This window comes from Ranitomeya variabilis, chromosome 5 (assembly GCF_051348905.1).
Source record: "Ranitomeya variabilis isolate aRanVar5 chromosome 5, aRanVar5.hap1, whole genome shotgun sequence".
NCBI classification, from domain to species: Eukaryota; Metazoa; Chordata; class Amphibia; order Anura; family Dendrobatidae; genus Ranitomeya; species Ranitomeya variabilis.
The window spans coordinates 72,536,869-72,561,096 of NC_135236.1; the positions used below are offsets into that span (position 1 = coordinate 72,536,869).

The following is a 24,228-nucleotide window of genomic DNA, read 5'->3' on the forward strand; positions in this document are numbered from 1 at the left end:
GACTTGCCATTGTGATTTTCCAGGTCATAACAAGTTCATAGACACCAAGCATGTCTAGGTTATTTTATATCTAAGTGGTGAAAGAAAATCCAAATTTTGTTTAAGAAATAAAAAAAATTGCGTCATTTTCCGATACCCATAGCTTCTCCATTTTTCATGATCTCGGGTTGGCTGAGGGTTTATTTTTTGCGTGCTGACCTAACATTTTTAATTATCCCATATTGGTGTGTATATGATCTTTTGATCACCCGTAATTGCATTTTAATGCAATGTTGCGGTGACCAAATAAAACATAATTCTGGGGTTTTTACTTTTTTTTGCTACGCCGTTTACCAATTAAATTAATCCATTTTATAGCTTGATAGATCAGGCGATTCTGAACGCGGCAATACCAAATATGTGTATGTTTGATTTTTTTGTTATTTTATTTTGTATGGGGAGAAAGGAGGGCGATTTCAACTTTTATATTTTTTTATGATTTTTTCCTATTTTTAAAAACTTTTTTTTTTACTTTTTGCATGCTTCAATTGTCTCCATAGGAGACTAGATGCTGTAGTTGTACGATCGCCTCTGCTACACAGAGGCGATGATCAGATCGCCTGTGTGTAGCAGAAATGTTCACTTGCTATGAGCGCTGACCAATCCGGCTATGATAGCCATAGAGGTCTGCTGGAGTCCTCTGGTTGTCATGCCAACCCATCGGTGATCCACGATCATGTGACTGGCGGGATTTCCGGTAAGCGCGAGTTAAATGCTGCCGTCAGAGATTGACAGCGGCATTTAACAGGATAACAGCCGCGGGTGGATCGCGATTCCACCTGCGGCTGTTAGAGGCACATGGCAGCTGTTCAAAACAGCTAACGTGCCGGGAAAGATATGGGATCACCGCCAGAGCCCACATCAAACAAGGGAAGATATGACATGCGCAGTACATGTACGGCGCATGTCGTAAAGGGGTTAAAGATCCAGAGCAACAATGTAAATTAAAACCCTTTCTGGATGTAAGCAACAATGGTTCAATTCACTAACAGAAAGCAGGCGATCCATCCATTAACTTCATATGCCTTGACACACAATATGACACTGGCACTTGTCATTTAAAGGGAAGTTGTAAAAAGCGGGCAACTCCGGTGCAGTAGTCCTAATAGGATAGCCCTGACTATGTCCCCAGAATACGACAACTGTAGGGTGGTACTACATCATCTGGATTAGGATGGTCACTCGCGTGGGCAGAGGCAGCAGTCGGCACAGCATCTTACCTCTCGGAGCAAGGAATCCATATGTAGCTTCAGCTTAGACATCAGTCCCATAGATAATGCAGCTGCGGCATCTAGAAAATCCATAATAGCATCAAAAGCCAGAAGCATCGAAAAGGTTAACCCTTTTCAGCTGACAATAAAGGTAACAGCTCATTTACATATTAGCATGGATTTCTCTGGAATAAGACATCGGATGGCAGATATCAAGGTATCATTTTATTCAGCTTCCTATGACCTGCATGCCCATATAATCGACTCAAGAGGCCGATACTACGGGCAGATTCCCTTTAAATGGAGGTATTTGGGAACCAGATTACATTCAACAGTTTGCTTGATTTTGGCTTTTAAGGCTGCTTGCTTCCCTGCTCATAGATGCAGAATGTCATTAACTAAGAATCTTTCTGTGAACTCATTCTAATGGAGTTTGTAACTCTTATCTGCCAGAAGAACAAGTCGGATTCCAAAAATGCAGAGGAACAATAGAAGTGATTGCTAAAATTCGATGGATAATGGAAAAGGCCGAAGAATACAACAAGGAGATCTATTTTTGCTTCAACTACAGCAAAGCCTTCGACTGTGTAGATCACTAGAAACCATGAAATATGGGTCAGATCCACCTCATTAGGAACCTTTACATCGACCAAGAAGCAACAGTCCGAATAGAACACGGTGACTCGGCATGGTCCAAAGTAGAGCAAAGCGTCAGACAGGGCTGAATCCTGTCACCATTTCTCTTCAATAAATACGCAGAAAATTTTTCAGGAAGGCTGGACTTCCGGAAAAAGAAGAAGGAATCAAAATTGCTGGACGAATCATCAACAATCTTAAATATGCAGACAATACATCAGTGACAGCAGCAAGTAGATGAAATGAAGGACTTATTATGGAGTATCAAGATGGAAAGCTCAAACATGGGACACAAAGAAGACAAAGATATTGACTACTGCCGGAACACGCGAGCTGGACGGAGACGAACTGGAAGTTATAAAGGACTTCAACCTACTCGATCAACGATCACTCAAGATGCAGTGAGGACACCGGATGTCAATAGGAGAATAGCTATGGGCAAATCAACAATGACTTTACTGGAGAAGGTCTTCAAATAGGGGAATATTTCACTGACTACTAAGACACGGCTCGTACATATTCTGTTTTTTTTTCTATAGCAACATATGGATGCGAAACCTGGATAATAAAGAAACAAGACAGAAGAATCTACGCCTTTGAAATGTGGTGCTGGAGAAGGATGGATGGTGTGAGGGGTTGACTCAAGTAGCTGCTCTCAGAAGTAGACACAGGAACGCTTCTTAGGTAACTCACCTGTTGGTTTATTATGAAACAGCATTAACCATAGCAGGGTTCAGTAAAGTAAACATGGCCTTTCTGGCATAATGGCTAAACAAAAGATAAATCACAGCAAAGTCCTCATCTCTGAGGGGTTCACCTGCTCAGACCAGCATATGTCTTCAGCTCCTCCTGGAGCCACGTCTGGAGACTTTCCTCTCCAAACCACAACAGTGAAAAAAAAAAAAACAGTGGCTCAACATTAAACACCCCAGCCACTGCCTTGAGGTGGAGATATGGTGAGTAGGCATCCCGCCCATCTCTGACCTACTCACCTAAAAAATATGTCCCTTATCATGGCTGATTAACCCCTTCAGCACATAGCATGCTGGAGAGAAACTTATGGGTTTCTAGATCACGGAAGAAAGCAATCTTCGTGAAACATATCTCCCCTCATATACAGTGCCAGTGACCCTGGCAAGAAGAGCAAATGCATTTTGGAACAAATATAGCCAGACATGTCACTCAAAGAAAGGATCACTGAGCTACGACTTGCCTAGTTTGGACACATCATATAAGAGAGCAATCACTGAAGAAGGACATCATGGTCGGAAGAATAGAAGGAACAAGCCGAAGAGGAAGACCAGCAACTCGATGGCTTGATACAGTCAAGATAATGGCGGAGAAGACCCTGATGGACCTATCTAGGCATGTACAAGATAGATCTTCCAACAGATCGTTCATCCATCAAGTTACCATGGCTCGAGACCGAGCCGAAGGTGGTTAAATAATAATAATTATAATCTCTTATCTTCTCTGAGCTAATTTATGACCACAAACCACTTCAAAGGAGAGGTGAACTTCCATGAGATTATACATCAGCCGGAAGAAGCTCCATAATAAACAAAACAGTTACAAACTCCCTGTCAGATTGAGCACACTGAAGGTTCTTAGTAATGCCATTCTGCAGGGAGCAATAGACGGTGCGTCACAGAGGACACATAAAAGGAAAAAATTGTACAAAATTTGTAATGAAAACCTGATATAAACATTATTTTTAGTCCAAAAACATGTATTTAAGTAAAAAAAATGCCCGTGTTAGTATCCATATCCCTTAAAAAAAAGGCCCTTTTTGGAAATCTCGCATTGGAACCCAAGAGCTTCAAATTGTGCCAATAAAAAATAGCAATACTCCCTCGTCATGTTCTCACCATTCCAGATCCTCTGCCAGTCTGGCCTCCAGTGATTTGGCGGGGTACTGGGATGTGTTGGAAATGGAGCAAAAAAATCGGTAAGGTGAGCATTCGTCTTCAAGTTACTATATAGTATTCTAATTCTGTCTTTGAAAAATTTTAGATGGCCATAAAAAAACTTAACTTAAAGGGGTTGTCCACTACTAGGACAACCCCTTTTTGATCAAAATGTTTGGTGCCAATAAAATAATATTTTATACTCACCTCCCTTACCAGCGCCGTTTTTCAGGATCCCAAAGTTCAGTTTTGCTTCAAAGATTTTTAATTTTTATGTATGAAAAAAGAGTAACTATTCTGAACAAAAAAGTTCACATGAGTTCATGAACAATACACAATTACAAATGTAACAGACGGGGGAGGTGAATTGGTCAGGAATAGTTTACCTAAGGCCTGTTTCACACGTCCAGATAATTCTGGTACCGGAGAAATCGGTACCGGAGTTATCCGTGTCCGTGTGCTCACGTGGCACATCAGTGTGGCACATGTGCGGCATCCGTGTGCCGCCTGAGGACCACACGGACCGTGCAGGAGAGACAGCGCTACAGTAAGCACTGTCCCCCCCGCTGTGGTGCTGAAGGCGGCATTCATCTCTTCTCCCCGCAGGAGAGAAGAGATGAATGATCAAGTTTTTTTTTCTTTTTTGTTAAAAATAAAGTTGCATGTGACCCCCGCCTTTCATCCCTAGTGCGCCGCCCGACCCCTTGCAGAAGAAATACTCACCCGGCCAGCTCCCGCGATGTCTCCTCTCTCCGCTGGCAGCAGGTCCTGTGTGAGCGGTCACGTGGGACCGCTAATTACAGTGAGGAATATGCGCATATTCCTCACTGTAATGAGCGGTACCACGTGATCGCTCACACAGTAGAGGCTGCCAGCGCAGAGAGGAGAGAGGAGACATGTAATTTATATAGGAAGGACCGAGTAGTTTTAACAAGTGGCGTGAGGATCTTTGGATCTTTAGCCTTATAGCCCTCATATGTACCCCTATTCTACTCTGCAGGCGCCTTGCGCTCCCGTACCCTGGCTAGCATCCTACCAAGTGTGTGATTTTCACACACCACCCATGGTCTCCAGGTATTTTCCTTGGGCCCCGTTTTTGGCCCATCACTTTGCAGCGGCACATATAAATTACACCGGGATCCCGGTTTTTTGGTGGTCACCCCTTAGAGTATTTTGGCATGTAACCTGCAGGGCATTTTTGCCCCACCACTATGTATCACATTGGTTTATGTACTTATGTTTATTTCCTCCATTACAGGCGGCTCACTGTGCACTCTATTCTCATATCCCCGCGGTCAGTGGGGAAGGTTACTCCACAACTTGTATCCTTTATCTAGGATGGTGCGTTTATTCTATAGTTCCACCACATGGTTACAAATCTGAAAGTTCCCATGTTACTCCTTCATTTTTACTCCCATCTATTATAGCCCTAACACGTGTACACTCTCCAGCACTTTCAGAACAGGATTCACGCTTCACGCAGTTCCAGGCCGGATTCACCTAGTCCGTCACCCGTGCTGTCTGTCACTCCTCATATCTGTACGCAGACTGTCATAACAGTACAGAATGGATCGCATTTTTTGATATTGTGCATCATTATTATTTTTGTTTAAAAGCAATTTTGCTTCTGTATTCCACCAGTTGGAACCGTGGTTCCTGGGCTGACATCCTGTAGTCACCCTGTTAACAGTGGCAGGCCCCTTTTATATCCCACAGCTCTCATTTAATTTAATTGTCCCACAGAATTGGGGAAAGGTGGGGAGGGGTAATCTCTCATTGTTCTACTGTTCCATTAGACTGCATATTTGTCTTTCAAGTTGTGCAGACTAGACCGAAAAAAATGAACTGGAGTGTAAGTTGGTATGCATTGAAAATAGGAGCATGTTCACATTGGCACCATTAAACAGACAAAACTTAAGACAAATACAAAAGGAACATATACCCCGCTGTAAGTAAATAAGTAAAAGCAAGAGTCCGTATAAAGAAATAAGGTACTTAGTAAACATAGTTTAAAAAAAAAAAAAGCATAAAAGCCATCCCACCAGTGTCAAGGTGTACCCAAATTCAGGATGGTCCTAACCTCTAGAATTAAAACCTTACCATGTGTCAATGTGACACCAATGTGAATAAAGGCTGATCAGGACTTGATCCCAAACATGAGTACCCAGCAAGATGGAAAACTATATAAATGTAATGTCCAGCTCAAAGAAAGGTAGGCCACATCCTTATCTGCACTAACTGCGGAAATCTGAAACTGGACCGAAAAAAAGAACTGGTCTTAAACACTAACCACAAAATGGCATTGTGCTCACTGCGCAAACTCATGGCTCTATCAAAACGGGATTTATCAGACTAGTTTCCTTATATCAAGGTTTGCTTTTTTTTTGTTAAAGGCTTGTCTCCTGTCTGTTAACGGGTAAAATTGCAAAGCATTTGTAAAAAAAAACAGCAACTGTGCAATTTACTTGTTATTAAAGCCATAGTGATTTTTTATTTTATTGTTTATGACTCACTGCCTCAGTTACTGGCCACCAAGTAACAGCAATGTCTGAACTTGCCCAGTGCTTACAAGCACTTTCCAACAGAGCTTGTAAGCGCTGCTCTGAGGCCAGTGAGAATCACTAAAGCACACAAAGTGGAAATATTGTTACAGGAGGAGCTTTAGTAATCTAGGAGGAGGAGCCTGTACTTGGTTTGCACAGTCATTCTGTGCTGACAGCTTCACTTTAATTGTCTGTCTCCAAGGTACTTTCTATGTGACCAAGATAAGAAGTGGCTCATTTGTTACTGATAATGATAGTAAGTCTTGCACCTTCACAGAAATCTTCTAATAGTTGAAAATATCTTTGGCTTGCAAATAGAGATGAGAAAAAAAGATTTGCAGGACCCTGGTCCAGCGGCCACGTCAGTAGTCCATGATCGCCAGATCAGAGCCCTGCAAACCACCTTTTACCTACTGGTTTCCCAAGCTCCACTCTTGATTCAAAGGTATGGGATGCTGGGAAGCAGCAGAGGAATTAGAAGAGGTGAGTATTTATTTATTTTTACTATGGGGCTCATCATAATGCATGGTGGACTATGTGGGGCCCATCATACTGCGTGGAGGACTATGAGGGGACCATCATACTGCATGGAGGACTATGCCTAGCCCATCATACTGCATGGAGGACCATGCCTAGCCCATCATACTGCATGGAGGACCATGCGTGGCCCATCATACTGCATGGAGGACCATGCGTGGCCCATCATACTGCATGGAGGACCATGCGTGGCCCATCATACTGCATGGAGGACCATGCGTGGCCCATCATACTGCATGGAGGACCATGCGTGGCCCATCATACTGCATGGAGGACCATGCGTGGCCCATCATACTGCATGGTGGACCATGCGTGGCCCATCATACTGCATGGAGGACCATGCGTGGCCCATCATACTGCATGGAGGACCATGCGTGGCCCATCATACTGCATGGAGGACCATGCGTGGCCCATCATACTGCATGGAGGACCATGCGTGGCCCATCATACTGCATGGAGGACCATGCGTGGCCCATCATACTGCATGGAGGACCATGCGTGGCCCATCATACTGCATGGAGGACCATGCGTGGCCCATCATACTGCATGGAGGACCATGCGTGGCCCATCATACTGCATGGAGGACCAAGCGTGGCCCATCATACTGCATGGAGGACCATGCGTGGCCCATCATACTGCATGGAGGACTATACGTGGCCCATCATACTGCATGGAGGACTATGCGTGGCCCATCATTCTGCATGGAGGACTATGCGTGGTCCATCATTCTGCATGGCGGACTATGCGTGGCCCATCATTCTGCATGGCGGACTATGCGTGGCCCATCATACTGCATGGAGGACTATGCGTGGCCCATCATACTGCATGGATGACTATGCGTGGCTCATCATACTGCATGGCAGACTATGCGTGGCCCATCATTCTGCATGGAGGACTATGCGTAGCCCATCATTCTGCATGGAGGACTATGCGTGGCCCATCATACTGCATGGAGGACTATGCGTGGCCCATCATACTGCATGGAGGACTATGCGTGGCCCATCATACTGCATGGAGCACTATGCGTGGCCCATCATACTGCATGGAGCACTATGCGTGGCCCATCATACTGCATGGAGCACTATGCGTGGCCCATCATTCTGCATGGCGGACTATGCGTGACCCATCATTCTGCATGGCGAACTATGTAGGGCCCATCATTCTGCATGGAGGACTATGCGTGGCTCATCATACTGCATGGAGGACTATGCGTGGCCCATCATACTGCATGGAGGACTATGCGTGGCCCATCATTCTGCATGGAGGACTATGCGTGGCCCATCATTCTGCATGGTGGACTATGCGTGGCCCATCATACTGCATGGAGGACTATGCGTGGCCCATCATACTGCATGGAGGACTATGCGTGGCCCATCATACTGCATGGAGCACTATGCGTGGCCCATCATACTGCATAGCTGACTATGCGTGGCCCATCATTCTGCATGGCGGACTATGCAGGGCCCATCATTCTGCATGGAGGACTATGCGTGGCTCATCATACTGCATGGAGGACTATACGTGGCCCATCATACTGCATGGCAGACTATGCGTGGCCCATCATACTGCATGGCGGACTATGCGGGGCCCATCATTCTGCATGGCGGACTATGCGGGGCCCTTCATTCTGCATGGCGGACTATGTGGGGCCCATCATACTGCATGGCGGACTATGCAGGCCCATCATACTGCATGGCGGATTATGCGGGACCATCATACTGCATGGAGGACTATGCGTGGCCCATCATACTGCACGGCGGACTATGTGTGATCCATTATACTGTATGGAGGACTATACAGAGCCCATCATACCATATGAAGGACAATGCAGGGACCATTAAACTGTATGGAGGACTATACAGTGCCCATCATACCATATGAAGGACAATGCAGGGACCATTATACTGTATGGAGTTCTATGTGGGACCCATTATACTGTATGGAGTACTATGCGGGACCCATTATACTGTATGGAGGAATATGTGGGACCATTATACTGTATGGAGGATTATGTAGAGCCCATTATACTATGTGAAGTGCTATGTGGGGACCATTATACTATATGGAGGACTATGTGGGGACCATCGTACTATTTGCAGGACTATGTGGGGGACATTATACTATTTGGTATTCTGTATACTGGTTTGCTCTTCTGTGACCGCACCGAATATTATGTTTTCTTTTTTTAGGGACGGGCAATTAGAACTTCTGCTATGGTGCCCCATGATATTGTGCCCATCTGGCTAATTAAAATTGGAGCAGGGAAGGCCAGCATGGAAGAGGAAGAGGTTTGCAATGCTCTAGTGCTCACTGACTATTTACGTGACCGCTGCCTGCAAATCTCATCTCTGCTTGGAAACATTGGAAAAACACTCGATACGCACCGGACGAGGGCGGTTTGTCCAGAACATCAGATCCCACCGCTTGCTTCTCTTTAAAAACAAGAGGGAAATTCGATAGCGTGTCATCTGTCTGGGTTTCAGTGTTGCAAAATCCAATTTTTGTAATTTCCACATCCTGGAACATTTCTTCCTCAGCATATAGTCTTCCATTACTGAAGCTGGTGGGATAGACCTGAAGAAGATCCTCTTCTACCTTTATTCTTTGGATAGTTATGGTAGTTGGAAGTTCTATCAAAGAATGTTGGAGGCTCTGGTTTTCCGCATCTATTTGTATGTTTTCTCTTCTCACATATTTTTTCTTCAAATTTTCTTCAATGACATTTTCTCCTTCTTTGACATTTGGGAAAATAGAGGGAACGGCATGACAACTCAAAGATTTTCCACGATGGTTGACATTGATGATGTATGATTCCGGGGTAAAGTGGAGCGAGCACAGACGATATTTGTTCTGTTTGTTCCCATCCAATATCTTCTGGGCCAGAGCATTTAGATCTTTAAAGATCTGTCCGGTCTGTTGGAGCCATACTGTTATTCTTGAAATATTCTTAGGGAAGGGGTGCAAAATTATCTGCTCACTTTGGCCCTTTCTTCCAGTGTTGCTATTACATTGGTTTACCAAACAGCTAGGCATGATTCTGCCCCCCAAAATTGTCCTGTATGTAAGAGAGAAAAAAAATAAATGAGATTTTCCCTACTCTCCTCAACACTGAAATTGCAACACCAAAAAGTACAAGTCGAAATGATGGAAATCACAGGATAGATACCCGTAATATGTCTGTGTAAATAATGAAAGCATGGAAACAAAATTTTCAAAACATCTGAATTTATTCAGTATGGAATATCAGCCATGTTCAGAAAAACCCGCACTTATACGTCTTGGCAGTTAGCAATGAGGTTATTAACAGTTGTCTAAAGAATGTTCTTCCGCACTGAACGTACTTGTACAAATCATCAAGATCTGCTGCTGACAGCTCCTTTTGACGTCCCAGATGGGCTTGATGGGAGACAAGTCTGGAGACACTACAGGCTATGGTAGCATGTTTAGGCCACAGAGGCTGCTCACAGTAGCACCAGTAACATGCTGACTGAAGTTGTGTTGAAAAAGGGCTTCTATGGATCGGTTTAATAAAAGTACCAAGATTGAGGAGCACCAAGCTTTGATGGGGGCCGTCGATAGGCCCTCAGCTGACATGGCAAGGGGACGATGGGTGCCAGAACAATTGCTTAATTAAATCTTAAATCTTGATGTTAAAGACGGACTAGGGGAGATTGAAGTACGGCAGTGCGCATGTGCCGGCGCTCATTGACCTTTCCCAGCGCATGCGCACTGCAGTACTTTGCTCTGCCCTCCCTCGTCAGAGCAGTGAAGTACGCCTGCCCAGGAGATTGATGCCGGGGAGACTGTGCGGATGACATAGGGTTGCGTCATCCACACGTAGCATGAAAGGGGACGGCATCTCAAAAAGATGGGAGGCGCCGAACCAAGACCAACAACACCCTTCGCCCTTCGGACCGACCCACAGGTGAGTATAATAAAAGGTCTTTTTCTTGTCTTGCCGGGGGCAGACATACAGCATTATAGGACGTTGTATATCAGTCCTGAAAGGTGATGACCGGATCACATATCGATCAATCCCGGTGACAGGTTCTCTTTAATAAGCAGTTAAAAACTGCTGATGTCGACATTTTATGGCTATGTAAGTAGCACGAAAACCGACAGCATGTAAGAAGCTTACAAGTCGCAGCCAATTTACGATGTTAAAAAGGTTTTTGTTGAATAAGTCATCCAACCCTCGAACAGTTCGTTCACGTTGCAGGAATGATCCTGATGTATTCTATTTGTGGATATTTTACGATACCCAGACACAGGACAAATATATGTGACTGTGCGTAACGCTTACCATGTATATTTCGGGGTTAAACTGGGCGACCAGGAAAAACATTGGCACCACATAACGAGTGCAGGACATGTGCTGAAAACCTGAGATAGTAGAATAAGGGTCAGAAAAAAAGTCTCAGCTTTGGAGTTCTGTCATGATCTCAATGGCAAGAGATCATAGCATCAGCATATAAAGGAACTAGCTCTTGGAAGATGGGAACTGAGCTGACCATGAACTAAACCTAACGCACAACTAGCAGTGGCCGGGTAGCATGCCTACGTTGATTCTAGATGCCCAGCACCAGCCGGAGGACTAAATAATGCTAGCAGAGGAAAATATTAGTCCTAGCTCACCTCTAGAGAAATACCCCGAAAGGAGACAGAGGCCCCCCACATGTATTGGCGGTGAATTAAGATGAAATAACAAACGTAGTATGAAAATAGGTTTAGCAAATTTGAGGTCCACTTACTACATAGCAGAAGACAGAAAGGACACTTTCATGGTCAGCTGAAAACCCTATCAAAACACCATCCAGAAATTACTTTAAAACTCTGGCATTAACTCATAACACCAGAGTGGCAATTCCTGTTCACAAGAGCTTTCCAGACACAGTAACGAAACTACAGCTGTGAACTGGAACAAAAATGCAAAAACAAACATGGACAAGAGTCCAACTTATCTAGTAGTTGTCTAGGAGCAGGAACAAGCACAGAGAGGCTTCTGATAACATTGTTGACCGGCAAGCAACTAACAGAGCAGCAAGGTTATATAGCGACTCCCACATCTTGATGGGAACAGGTGAACAGAGAAGATGAAGACACCAGTTCAATTCCACCAGTAGCCACCGGGGGAGCCCAGAATCCAAATTCACAACAGTACCCCCCCCTCAAGGAGGGGGCACCGAACCCTCACCAGAACCACCAGGGCGATCAGGATGGGCCCTATGAAAGGCACGAACCAGATCAGAGGCATGAACATCAGATGCATTCACCCAAGAATTATCCTCCTGGCCGTATCCCTTCCACTTGACCAGATACTGGAGTCTCCGTCTGGAAACACGAGAGTCTAAGATTTTCTCCACAACGTACTCCAACTCACCCTCAACCAACACCGGAGCAGGAGGCTCAACGGAAGGCACAACCGGTACCTCATACCTGCGCAATAATGACCGATGAAAAACGTTATGAATAGAAAAGGATGCAGGGAGGTCCAAACGGAAGGAAACAGGGTTAAAAATCTCCAATATCTTATACGGGCCGATGAACCGAGGCTTAAACTTAGGAGAAGAGACCCTCATAGGGACAAAACGAGAAGACAACCACACCAAATCCCCAACACAAAGCCGAGGACCAACACGACGGTGGCGGTTGGCAAAAAGCTGAGTCTTCTCCTGGGACAACCTCAAATTGTCCACCACCTGCCCCCAGATCTGATGCAATCTCTCCACCACAGCATCCACTCCAGGACAATCCGAAGATTCCACCTGACCAGAGGAAAATCGAGGATGAAACCCCGAATTACAGAAAAACGGGGACACCAAAGTGGCAGAGCTGGCCCGATTATTGAGAGCGAACTCCGCCAATGGCAAAAAAGCAACCCAATCATCCTGGTCAGCAGACACAAAACACCTCAGATATGTCTCCAGGGTCTGATTAATCCGCTCGGTCTGGCCATTCGTCTGAGGATGGAAAGCGGACGAAAAAGATAAATCTATGCCCATCCTAGCACAGAATGCCCGCCAAAATCTAGACACGAATTGGGTCCCTCTGTCAGAAACGATATTCTCAGGAATACCATGCAAACGAACAACATTTTGAAAAAACAGAGGAACCAACTCGGAAGAAGAAGGCAACTTGGGCAGAGGAACCAAATGGACCATCTTAGAGAAACGGTCACACACCACCCAGATGACAGACATCTTCTGAGAAACAGGCAGATCTGAAATAAAATCCATCGAGATGTGCGTCCAAGGCCTCTTAGGAATAGGCAAGGGCAATAACAATCCACTAGCCCGAGAACAACAAGGCTTGGCCCGAGCACAAACGTCACAAGACTGCACAAAGCCTCGCACATCTCGTGACAGGGAAGGCCACCAGAAGGACCTTGCCACCAAATCCCTGGTACCAAAAATGCCAGGATGACCTGCCAACGCAGAAGAATGAACCTCAGAGATGACTCTACTGGTCCAATCATCAGGAACAAATAGTTTATCAGGTGGGCAACGATCAGGTCTATCCGCCTGAAACTCCTGCAAGGCCCGCCGCAGGTCTGGAGAAACGGCTGACAATACCACTCCATCCTTAAGGATACCTGTGGGCTCAGAGTTACCAGGCGAGTCAGGCTCAAAACTCCTAGAAAGGGCATCCGCCTTAACATTCTTAGAACCCGGTAGGTATGACACCACAAAATTAAACCGAGAGAAAAATAATGACCAGCGCGCCTGTCTAGGATTCAGGCGCCTGGCGGTCTCAAGATAAATCAAATTTTTGTGGTCAGTCAATACCACCACCTGATGTCTGGCCCCCTCAAGCCAATGGCGCCACTCCTCAAAAGCCCACTTCATGGCCAAAAGCTCCCGATTCCCAACATCATAATTCCGCTCAGCGGGCGAAAATTTACGGGAAAAGAAGGCACAAGGCCTCATCACGGAGCAGTCAGAACTTTTCTGCGACAACACTGCCCCAGCTCCGATCTCAGAAGCGTCGACCTCAACCTGAAAAGGTAGAGCAACATCAGGCTGACGCAACACAGGGGCAGAGGAAAAACGGCGCTTGAGCTCCCGAAAGGCCTCCACAGCATCAGGGGACCAATCGGCAACATCAGCACCCTTCTTAGTCAAATCGGTCAATGGCTTAGCAATATCCGAAAAACCAGCAATAAATCGACGATAAAAGTTAGCAAAGCCCAAAAATTTCTGAAGACTCTTAAGAGAAGAGGGCTGCGTCCAATCACAAATAGCTTGTACCTTGACAGGATCCATTTCAATGGAAGAGGGGGAAAAAATATATCCCAAAAAGGAAATCCTCTGTACCCCAAAAACACACTTAGAACCCTTCACACACAAAGAATTAGACCGCAAAACCTGAAAAACCCTCTTGACTTGCTGGACATGAGAGTCCCAGTCATCCGAAAAAATCAGAATATCATCCAGATACACAATCATAAATTTATCCAAATAATCGCGAAAAATATCATGCATAAAGGACTGGAAAACTGACGGAGCATTTGAAAGACCAAAAGGCATCACTAAATACTCAAAATGGCCCTCGGGCGTATTAAATGCGGTTTTCCACTCATCCCCCTGCCTGATTCGCACCAAATTATACGCCCCACGAAGGTCAATCTTAGAGAACCACTTGGCCCCCTTTATGCGAGCAAACAAATCAGTCAGCAACGGCAATGGGTATTGATATTTAACAGTGATTTTATTCAAAAGCCGATAATCAATACATGGTCTCAAAGAGCCGTCTTTTTTTGACACAAAGAAAAAACCGGCTCCTAAGGGAGATGACGATGGACGAATATGTCCCTTTTCCAAGGACTCCTTTATATATTCTCGCATAGCAGCATGTTCAGGCACAGACAGATTAAATAAACGACCCTTTGGGTATTTACTACCCGGGATTAAATCTATGGCACAATCGCACTCTCGGTGCGGAGGTAACGAACCAAGCTTGGATTCTTCAAAGACGTCACGATAGTCAGACAGGAATTCAGGAATTTCAGAGGGAATAGATGATGAAATGGAAACCACAGGTACATCCCCATGAGCCCCCTTACATCCCCAGCTCAACACAGACATAGCTCTCCAGTCGAGGACTGGGTTGTGAGATTGCAGCCAAGGCAATCCTAGCACCAAATCATCATGTAGATTACACAGCACCAGAAAGCGAATAATCTCCTGGTGATCCGGATTAATACGCATAGTTACTTGTGTCCAGTATTGTGGTTTATTATTAGCCAATGGGGTGGAGTCAATCCCCTTCAGAGGAATAGGAGTCTCCAAAGGCTCTAAATCATACCCACAGCGTTTGGCAAAGGACCAAGCCATAAGACTCAACGCGGCGCCAGAGTCGACATAGGCGTCCGTGGTAATAGATGACAAAGAGCAAATCAGGGTCACAGATAGAATAAACTTAGACGGTAAGGTGCAAATGGAAACAGATTTACCAAGCTTTTTAGTGCGCTTAGAGCATGCTGATATAACATGAGTAGAATCACCACAATAGAAACACAACCCATTTTTCCGTCTAAAATTCTGCCGCTCGCTTCGGGACAGAATTCTATCACACTGCATACTCTCTGGCGATTTCTCAGTGGACACCGCCAGATGGTGCACTGGTTTGCGCTCCCGCAAACGCCTATCGATCTGAATAGCCATTGTCATGGACTCATTCAGACCCGCAGGCACAGGGAACCCCACCATAACATCCTTAATGGCATCAGAGAGACCCTCTCTGAAAGTCGCCGCCAGGGCGCACTCATTCCACTGAGTAAGCACAGACCATTTACGGAATCTTTGGCAGTAAATTTCCGCTTCATCTTGCCCCTGAGATAGGGACATCAAAGTTTTTTCTGCCTGAAGCTCCAAATGAGGTTCGTCATAAAGCAACCCCAAGGCCAGAAAAAACGCATCCACATTGAGCAACGCAGGATCCCCTGGTGTCAATGAAAAAGCCCAGTCTTGAGGGTCGCCCCGGAGCAAGGAAATCACAATCCTGACCTGCTGTGCAGGGTCTCCGGCAGAGCGAGATTTCAGGGACAAAAATAATTTGCAATTATTTCGAAAATTCTGAAACCCAGATCTATTCCCCGAGAAAAATTCCGGCAAAGGAATTCTCGGCTCAGATACAGGTGCATGACAAACAAAATCTTGCAAATTTTGTACCTTCGTGGCGAGATTATCCAAACCTGCAGTTACACTCTGAAGATCCATTACAAACAGGTGGACACAGAACCATTCAAAGATTAGAAGGAGAGAAAAAAAAAAAAAAATTTCAGCAGACTACTTATTTCTCTCCTTTCTCAGCCAAGGATTTTAACCCTTTAGTGGGCCGGTCAAACTGTCATGATCTCAATGGCAAGAGATCATAGCATCAGCATATAAAGGAACTAGCTCTTGGAAGATGGGAACTGAGCTGACCATGAACTAAACCTAACGCACAACTAGCAGTGGCCGGGTAGCATGCCTACGTTGATTCTAGATGCCCAGCACCAGCCGGAGGACTAAATAATGCTAGCAGAGGAAAATATTAGTCCTAGCTCACCTCTAGAGAAATACCCCGAAAGGAGACAGAGGCCCCCCACATGTATTGGCGGTGAATTAAGATGAAATAACAAACGTAGTATGAAAATAGGTTTAGCAAATTTGAGGTCCACTTACTACATAGCAGAAGACAGAAAGGACACTTTCATGGTCAGCTGAAAACCCTATCAAAACACCATCCAGAAATTACTTTAAAACTCTGGCATTAACTCATAACACCAGAGTGGCAATTCCTGTTCACAAGAGCTTTCCAGACACAGTAACGAAACTACAGCTGTGAACTGGAACAAAAATGCAAAAACAAACATGGACAAGAGTCCAACTTATCTAGTAGTTGTCTAGGAGCAGGAACAAGCACAGAGAGGCTTCTGATAACATTGTTGACCGGCAAGCAACTAACAGAGCAGCAAGGTTATATAGCGACTCCCACATCTTGATGGGAACAGGTGAACAGAGAAGATGAAGACACCAGTTCAATTCCACCAGTAGCCACCGGGGGAGCCCAGAATCCAAATTCACAACAGAGTTCCAATGGTGGCGAGAGCCTCAAAACCATATATATTACAGGCAAGAACACAAAGACAAAATCTTTCACCCAGTACACAACTCTCCCCTCAGTTCTAAGACCGCTTGCTCACGACACCACAGGATCACAGGTCAGATGGCGTCCACAGTGCCTCCATCTGCCTCATTATAATGATTCTTCCGTCGGGGGTTCTGTCTGAATCATGCATTTCAGAAATTTACACGGAAACCTGGCACAATAACATCACTAAAAAGCTCCGGCAAGTGTCCAGGGTTGAGGAGAAGGCGTTGGAAGAAAACACACTCGCAAGACGACTTCCCTGCATTCAAACAGGCAACACTCGCTTTCAAATCTGCTCTCACCTCTGCTAAACAGGCCTACTTCACAACCCTCGTAGCTTCCCTATCCTACAACCCCAGTTATTCAAAACCTTTAACTCCCTCCTCCGCCCCCCACTGCCCCCTCCAACCTCCCTCATCCCTGCTGAGGACTTTGCCACACACTTTAAAAATAAGATTGGGCAAATCTTCATTGTTCAACCACCACAATCCCTTTGCATACCAGACCAATGCCCAAACCCCCATAACCTCCCTATCCAACATCACTGAAGGGGGGCTTAATTGTCTCCTCTCCAAATCGCACCTCACCACCTGTGCGCTCGACCCCATCCCACCTCCTCCCCAACCTCACCGTGCTCTTATCCCATCCCTAACCCACCTCTTCAACCTATCACTAACTTCTGGCACCTTCCTTTCGGCTTTCAAACATGCCACAATTACGCATATCCTTAAAAAGCCAACCCTTCATCCAACTGCTATCGCACAATATCGCTGCTCCCATTCGCTTCCAAACTCCTGGAGAAGCACGTCCACGCTGAACTTTCCTCCCACCTCTCATCTAACTTGCTCTTTGACAATCTACAATCTGGTTTCCACCACCATCACTCAACTGAGACAGCCCTGACCAAAATTACTAATGACCTACTTACAGCCAAAGCTAACGGACAATACTCTATACTCCTCCTTCTAGACCTGTCCTCTGCTTTCGACAGAGTTGACCACTGCCTCCTACTGCAGATCCTCTCCTCCTTTAGCATCAAAGACCTCGCCCTATCTTGGATCTCCTCATACCTTTCCAACCGCACATTCAGCGTCTCCCACACTATCTCCTCATCCCACCCTCTCTCTGTTGGAGTCCCCCAAGGCTCTGTTTTAGGACCCTTACTCTTCTCAATCTATACACTTGGCCTGGGACAACTCATAAAGTTCCATGGATTCCAGTACCACCTGTATGCTGATGACACTCAGATCTACCTCTCTCGCCCAGACGTCACCTCTCTGCTGTCCACAATCTCAGAGTGTCTCTCAGCCATATCCTCCTTCTTCTCCTCTCGCTTCCTCAAACTCAATATGGACAAATCTGAACTCATCATCTTTCCACCATCTCATAGATCTTACCTGACCTATCTATCGCAATTAACGACATCACGCTTTCTCCTGTACCGGAAGTCCGCTGCCTCGGAGTAACCCTTGACTCTGCCCTGTCCTTCAAACCGCACATCCAAGCTCTTTCCACCTCCTGTCGCCTCCAGCTCAAAAATATCTCAAGAATATGTCCTCTCCTCAATCTATTAAAATGGTTATGCATGCCCTCATCATCTCCCACTTCGACTACTGCAACATCCTTTTCTGTGGCCTCCCTGCTAACACTCTTGCACCTCTCCAGTCCATCCTTAACTCTGCTGCCTAATTTATCTCTCTCCTCGCTACTCCTCTGCTTCCCCCCTCTGCAAATCTCTTTACTGGCTCCCATTCCCTCAGTGTATCCAGTTCAAATTACTAATACTAACCTAGAAAGCCATCCATAACCTGTCTCCTCCATATATCTCTGAACTAATCTCTCGATATCTTCCTTCACGTAATCTCCGGTCCTCCCAAGACCTCCCTCTTGCCTCCACACTTATTCGCTCCTCAGCCAACCGCCTCCAAGACTTCTCCCTAATATCCCCCATCCCCTGGAATTCTTTGCCCCCAACACGTCCGACTATCAACCACATTCGGATCCTTCAGACAAAACCAGAAAACCCACCTCTTCAGGAAAGTTTACAGCCTGTACTGACCGCGCTGCCTCCTCACCACTACCGGAGCTACCGCCTCACCAACACCGGAGCTCCTGCAACCCTCGACCTACTGTCTCCTTCCCCACCATCCTTTAGAATGTAAGCCCGCAAAGGCAGGGTCCTCGCCCCTCTGTATCAGTCAGTCATTGTTAGTTTACTGTAAGTGATATCTGTAATTTGTATGTAACCCCTTCTCATGTACAGCACCATGGAATCAATGGTGCTATATAAATAAATAATAAACTCCAGTGTAAGCGCTCAGCGTAGAGCGAAGGTTAAATGTGTGCCAAGCCTTACTGCAATCTTTGGGAGGCAGAATGGACAAATCAACAGCAGGTGAAGAATTGGTATTTATTTATTTTTTACGCCGTTCCTCGTGCAGTGTTAAGTGATTAGGCGACTTTATTCTTCGGGTCGGTGCCATTACAGCAATACCAGATTTATAGCGGGTTTTATGTTGGGCTGCTGTCACGCACTAAAAGACACCTTTTTTTGCATCACCGTATATTGAGAGCTATAATTTTCCAGATTTTGGCCAACAAAGTAATGTGACGTGTCACGATAATGTGAATATGCCATATTGTGAGCTTAGTTCTAGAAGGTACCATGGCACAGACACACACGCTGCAGATTCAAACTTCCTTCTTTTCTCTGCTGCAGCCCAGTGGAATTCAAGCCCCTCGTTCCCCCCTCCCTTTCCCAAGAATGTCTTTGTTTGGTGAAACCAAAATGTAAAGAAGAGAGTAGTGCATGTCATAACTCAGCCCACTCAGCGATGTCACAACGAGAGGGCATATCTTAACCCTGCTGAGTTGTGAGTGTATGTAGTGATGGGCAGTCCAGCTCATTTTGGTGATCCAGCTCTCATGGCTCCGCTCACCGCAGAAACTGTGCCCATTTGCTAGGAACCAATTAAATTGAAGAGTGGGTGGAGTTTTGCTCAGGTGGGCAGAGTTACGCCTGCTGAAGTCCTGGATTTTACGCCCTGTGAGAGCCATTCAGGGATTTTAGTGGCTCTCACTGGGGTGCCGGCTCCCATCGTTCACAGCAGGGAGCTGGCTCTTTGTGTCGGATAGTTCCCGAATGGCACATCGCTAGACAGCTATCCTAACAGCTAACCTAAGTTAACCTAATGCTAACAGCTGTCCTCATGCATCTAGATATATATGGTCGTCCTTCTCCTCCTCAGCCCACAGCCAGTCATGAGATAAAATGACATAACGACATGTAAGTGTTCTTTTCAATTTTAGTCCCTGTTTATTTGTAATTGCAATGTACACATGATTTTGTCTTCTTTATAATATCTTTTTATACTTTGTAAACACTGCCTAACTGTTTTTGGAGTAAAATATAAGATTACTAGCTTGTCTCTCCATGCTCTAAACGAACTGTCGCGTCCTCTGAAGTGAATTACGCCACTGATTTAGGTTGGCTCCGGACTCGTTAATCGAAGCTGGTGGCAGCATATTTTGTTCTGCGCGTTTGGGAGGCTTGGTAGCGACGGCGGCATTGATAATTATTGTTCCTGCCAGTGTGGGAGTAGCTATACAACCCTCGCTGTAGCATGCCCAATAGCCAGTACATAGCAGGCAGCCTTTCTGGCGACTAAGTATCCTAGGTGCAGTACCTCGACTGACCTGAGGGTAAGGGGGGCGCCAGAGAGCTGCAAGTTCCAAACCGGAACTGGGAAGCGGTATATAGATAAATCCCCTTCAGAAGGAACCAGGGGCAACCAAACAACCCCGGTACGTGACAAATTGGTGTGAGTGATGGGGATGATAAAGGTATCTTCCCCGTGAACCGTGACACATTGGTGGGATCTGTGACATTTTGTTGGCAGCACGGTGGGATCCGTGACATGAGGACTTGTTTTTTTGCAGGACGAATTGACGTGTTATTGGTACAATTTTTGTGCACATTCCTTGTTTTGATTGCTTTCTATTTCGATTTTTGGGAGGCAGAATGAACAAAAACCAGCAATTCAGGAACTGTTTTTCTTTAATGCGGTTCCACGTATGGTAAAATTGTAAAATTACAGCGATATCACATTTATATCATTTTTTTGGTTACACAATAAAAACAATTTTATAGAAAAAAATTATTATTTTGGCATCGCTTTATTCTGAGATCTATAACTTTCTTATTTTATTATTTTATATAACTTTTTTGTTTTTCCTCTGACGGAGCTGTATGGCGCCTTGTTTTTTGCGGGATAAGATGACGTTTTCAGCAGTACCATGCTTATTTACCTTCGTCTTGTTGATCGCATTTTATTCCACTTTTTTTGGCGATATGATGATAAGGCATTGTTTTTTGTTTTTTTTCTGGGTGTTCACTGAACGGGTTAACTAGTATGACAGTTTTATAGGTCAGGTCGTTTTGAATGCGGCGATACCAAAAATGTGACTTTTATTGTTTATTTTTTTACATAGATGTGTATTTATATTTATTCATATAATTTTTGTTAGTTTGTGATTGTAAAAATATTTGTATTCCTTTTTTTTTCCGTAGTCCCTCTATGAGACTTTAACTGTTATTACTCTGATCACTGGTATAATGTATTGCAGACATGGTCAGGTCACCGTAGCTGGCAAACCTGGAAGCCGTCATGTGACTTCACGTTTTTGTGACAACGATCTGCAACCTGCAGTTATGTCGCGGTGTGCCATTCGCATGGGACAGGGAGCCCCCCTCCCTCCTAAATCGCGACACTTAGGAAGTTAAACAGTTTGGGGCGGCATGGAGCTCAGCTAGCACTTACGAGCAGCAATCATGCGGGCACAGCTCCTGAGCCTGCGCAATCGCTGTGATGTAACTGTAAGTAACTTTGCGGGGACCCCTTCCCGACCCTGATGTAAACTTGCGCCAAATATCTTGAAGGGGATAAAACCATTAAACAAACATTTCTCATTTGTGAAAACTTTTACTGCACTGCAGATCTTCTTACTTTGCATCTGGATTCCGGACACTTCATATGGGTAAAAATCAGCAAAAATACTTCGGGCAGCAGAATTTTTTATTTTTTTTCAAATGTAAATCATAGTTATTATACTTTGCTTCATTTTTTTTTTAACATTTTCAAGATCTCTGCTTCCTACAAATGAATGAGAACCTACTGGTGACGTCCGCAGGGGTCCATCCCACCTATATAGGGTCCATCCCACCTATATAGGGTCCACCCCACCTGTATAGGGTCCATCCCACCTGTATAGGGTCCATCCCACCTGTATAGGGTCCATCCCACCTGTATAGTGTCCATCCCACCTGTATAGTGTCCATCCCACCTGTATAGGGCACATCCCACCTGTATAGGGTCCATCCCACCTGTATAGGGTCCATCCCACCTATATAGTGTCCATCCCACCTGTATAGGGCACATCCCACCTGTATAGGGCACATCCCACCTGTATAGGGTCCATCCCACCTGTATAGGGTCCATCCCACCTGTATAGGGTCCAATTCCACCTGTATAGGGCCCATCCCACCTGTATAGGGCCCATCCCACCTGTATAGGGCCCATCCCACCTGTATAGCGTCCATCCCACCTGTATAGGGTCCATCCCACCTGTATAGGGTCCATCCCACCTGTATAGGGTCCAATTCCACCTGTATAGGGCACATCCCACCTGTATAGGGTCCATCCCACCTGTATAGGGTCCATCCCACCTGTATAGTGTCCATCCCACCTGTATTTGTCCATCCCACCTGTATAGGGCCCATCCCACCTGTATAGGGCCCATCCCACCTGTATAGGGCCCATCCCACCTGTATAGTGTCCATCCCACCTGTATAGGGTCCAATTCCACCTGTATAGGGCCCATCCCACCTGTATAGGCTCCATCCCACCTGTATAGGGCCCATCCCACCTGTATAGGGCCCATCCCACCTGTATAGTGTCCATCCCACCTGTACAGTGTCCATCCCACCTATATAGTGTCCATCCCACCTGTATAGTAACCATCCCACCTGTATAGGGTCCATCCCACCTGTATAGCGTCCATCCCACCTATGTAGGGTCCATCCCACTTGTATAGTGTCCATCCCACCTGTATAGGGTCCATCCCACCTGTATAGGGTCCATCCCACCTGTATAGTGTCCATTCCACCTGTATAGGGTCCATCCCACCTGTATAGGGTCCATCCCACCTATATAGGTTCCATCCCACCTATATAGGGTCCATCCCACCTGTATAGGGTCCATCCCACCTGTATAGTGTCCATTCCACCTGTATAGGGTCCATCCCACCTGTATAGGGTCCATCCCACCTGTATAGGGTCCATCCCACCTGTATAGGGTCCATCCCACCTGTATAGCGTCCATCCCACCTATGTAGGGTCCATCCCACCTGTATAGGGTCCATCCCACCTGTATAGGGTCCATCCCACTTGTATAGCCAAACACGGACCCCAACATCACAGGTGACACAGTAAGAACATGACATCACACAGGCACACACATTACCTGCTTTCCCACTTGCACCTATAATCTTGATTCCTGGGACTTGTAGTCCTTCTACAGCGCAACTACAATACCCAGCAAGCACCGCACACCGCGGGTTATTCCCACCGAGTCCAGGTCACCGACACTGAGCTGCCACTGCCAATATTTGTTAGGTTCCTATAAATAAAATCCACATGAATAGGCCAGGATTGTCTCTGCAGGCTCAGTGAGAACTACAACTCCCATATTACAACAGAGGATACCTGCTTAACAAGGCATCTGGGAATTGTAGTCCAGCTGCCCTTTAGCGCAAATTCACTAGTATTAAAATAAAACTACCAATCCCAGAAAGCAACATTTAACAGAAGTGACGTAGAATAAGCGTTTAAAAGAACGTAGAGCATGCTGGGAGTGAAAGTCCCACTGCAGTATTGACCAATGAGAATGGCAGTTAACAGAACTACAACACGCGCGTGTACGCCTACCTGCTGACGTCATACGGCGCAGCATCCAATCAGAAGCCTGAGCTTGCGGGCTGCACCACGGAAGGGATTAGCGCTGGTGATGATGGCGGGGTGCGAGTATGGAATTCGCAGGCTGAATGTGTTGTGGGCGTGTCAGGGGAGTGGCAGTCTTTGTGAGCTGCAGCGCTGATTGGTTCATCAGGGCATCGAAGGCGGCGCATTTAGGACCGCGCTCTAGTCTGTTCCTGAGACAGGCT

At 45.8% G+C, this 24,228-nt stretch overlaps 1 protein-coding gene across 6 annotated transcripts in view; it reads right to left on the reverse strand.

The window, feature by feature from the left end:
- LOC143774540 (uncharacterized) overlaps nucleotides 1–23,937 on the reverse strand; it is an 85,240-nt gene extending 61,303 nt beyond the window's left edge. For 2 of the 6 annotated variants that reach the window (XM_077262230.1, XM_077262226.1), the window contains exons 1-2: nucleotides 23,529–23,937; nucleotides 9,258–9,928 (exon numbers count right to left, since the gene is read on the reverse strand). In XM_077262230.1, coding sequence (XP_077118345.1) covers nucleotides 9,258–9,906 — 649 coding nt within the window. In that variant the 5' untranslated portion in view covers nucleotides 9,907–9,928; nucleotides 23,529–23,937. Of the gene's footprint in view, nucleotides 1–1,259; nucleotides 1,331–9,257; nucleotides 9,929–23,528 lie in introns of those variants that run through there. The other 4 variants (XM_077262229.1, XM_077262231.1, XM_077262235.1 and 1 more) reach the window with 4 other exon arrangements.
- Between the last annotated feature and the right edge of the window lie 291 nt (nucleotides 23,938–24,228).